This window comes from Nothoprocta perdicaria, unplaced genomic scaffold (assembly GCF_003342845.1).
Source record: "Nothoprocta perdicaria isolate Ctin4 unplaced genomic scaffold, notPer1 scaffold_654, whole genome shotgun sequence".
Lineage (NCBI taxonomy): Eukaryota > Metazoa > Chordata > Aves > Tinamiformes > Tinamidae > Nothoprocta > Nothoprocta perdicaria.
The window spans coordinates 10,162-12,285 of NW_020455926.1; the positions used below are offsets into that span (position 1 = coordinate 10,162).

At 66.8% G+C, this 2,124-nt stretch overlaps 1 protein-coding gene across 1 annotated transcript in view; it reads left to right on the forward strand.

Annotated features, from left to right (window-relative positions):
* The first annotated feature begins 1,523 nt into the window (after positions 1-1,523).
* ACP5 (acid phosphatase 5, tartrate resistant) overlaps positions 1,524-2,124 on the forward strand; it is a 7,991-nt gene continuing 7,390 nt past the window's right edge. Inside the window, exon 1 of the mRNA XM_026050120.1 lies at positions 1,524-1,583. Coding sequence (XP_025905905.1) covers positions 1,524-1,583 — 60 coding nt within the window. The remainder of the gene's footprint in view (positions 1,584-2,124) is intronic.

Sequence of the window (2,124 nt, forward strand, 5' to 3'; positions counted from 1 at the left end):
GGGGGACAAGCGGGGTCATGGGGGCACTTGGGGTCACGTGAGCATGTATGGGGACACCTGGGGACATGGGACATGCACAGGTCCTTGTGAGGACACACGTCAGGGGGGCAGGAGCATTTGGGGACACGTGGGGACGGGCACGGGGCTGGTGGGGACACGCATGGGGACACCTGGGGACACGCACGGGGATGCATGGCCGGGTGCCCCCCCCCGACGCTGTCACTGTCCCCCTGTGTCTGTCTGTCCTCCCCAGGGGTCTGTCCCCATCCCCCCCCCCGGGGTTCCTGGGGACACTGTGACCAGCAGGGGGACAACAGGGGGACATCAGGATAAGGGGGTTCTATAGAGACTCGGGGAGCAGCAGCAGAGGGGCGGAGCCTGTATGCAAATGAGGCACTAGGGGCAGGGCTGGTGCTGTATGCAGATGAGTTGCAATGGGGGCGTTGCCTCCATGCAAATGAGACACCAGAGGTGGTGCCTGCACCTGCATTAGGGTGAGGCTATGCAAATAAGGTGGGTGGGGCCTGTATGCAAATGAGCCCAGGGTAGGGACAGGTCAACCTGTGGGGTCACACAGGGTCACCCCCTGCAGCGGCCCCCTCCCCCATCCCCCAGTGCCATAGGGTCCCTTGGGGACACGGTGCCACCTCCAGGCCCCAGTGTCACCTTGGGGACATGGTGCCACCCTGGTGCCATAGGGTCCTTTGGGGACACGGTGCCACCCCCCAGGCCCCMGTGTCACCTTGGGGACACGGTGCCAGCCCGTCCCAGGACCCCCCTGGGGACACGGGGTCCCTGTCCCCTCTCTGTCCTTGCAGCCGTGCGGCACCGTCCCCAGTGTCCCCGGGGGGCCCTTGGTGCCACCCCCCCCGCTGGTGGCCCGGCCGGTGCCTCTACCGGTGGCCGACACCAAAGGTGGCCCCCCGGGCGCCACCCCCGCCCCGTCACCCTGTAAGTGCCACCACCCACGGACACCCACATGTCACCCCCCGACACCCACATGTCACCCCCATAGCACCCATGTCACCCCCCACCATGGCATCGCTGTGACGGCACCTGCCACCTGCATAGGGGACAGGATGGGGACAGGGACGGGATGGGGACAACAGTGGGGATGGAGACCCCCCCTTGGGCACACGGGTGGGATGGGGACACCCTGGGGACAACTTTGGGGACAGGGTGAGGACACCCATGGAGATGGGGACAGGTTGGGGACACTGATGGGGCCGGGCACCCCTTGGGGACAGGAGCAAATGGGGACGCTTGGGGTGGGGACAGGGAGAGGAGCTGGGAACCCTGTGGGGACGGCGGGGACAGGGGACCCCCAAGGGGGCAGGGATGGGGGGTTGTGTTGGGGACCCCTTGGGGACAGGGATGGGCTGGGGACACTGGTGGGGACGGGGACACGCAGGGCCAGGGGTGGCACCGCCGGGGGTGGCCCCGGGTCCTGCCGGGTGACACCGGGCGGTGACACGAGGTGGCACCGGGAGCCCCAGGGTGGCAGAGGCCGGTCCGGCTGCCCCATGTCCCCATGCGCCATTGTCCCCATTGTCTTTGTCCTCCCTGTTCCCCCCATTTTGGGGGTGGGTTTGAGCTGGGGGGGGAATTGCCACCATGTCCCCTTTGTCCCTCCTGTCACCTCCATCTGTCGGGGGGGCACCATTGCACACGCGTGTGCACAGGGGGGGAGGAGACACACGTGTGCATGGGGAGGACATGCGTGTGCATGGGGGGACACGTGTATGGGGGTACACGTGGGAGGGGACACCCGTGTGCATGGGGGGGACACGTGGGGGAGTGGACGTGTGCATGGGCGGGCACGTGTGTGCGGGGGGACACAGGGGAGGGGACACGTGTGCATTGGGGGACACACGTGTGGGGGGGACACCTGCTCCTCCCTGCCCCCCCCCGTGCCCCTTGCACCCGGCGCCCTGCCCGTTACCTTATTAGCCCACTGCACCCTCATTAACCCCTCACACACTCATTAACCCCCTGCACGCTCATTAACCTCTTGCACACTCACTCACCCCTCGCACACCCATTGCACACTCCACGTCACACTCCTCGCACACCCATTGACTCCTTGCTGGCTCCTCGCACACTCGGTCACATGACACGCTGCTT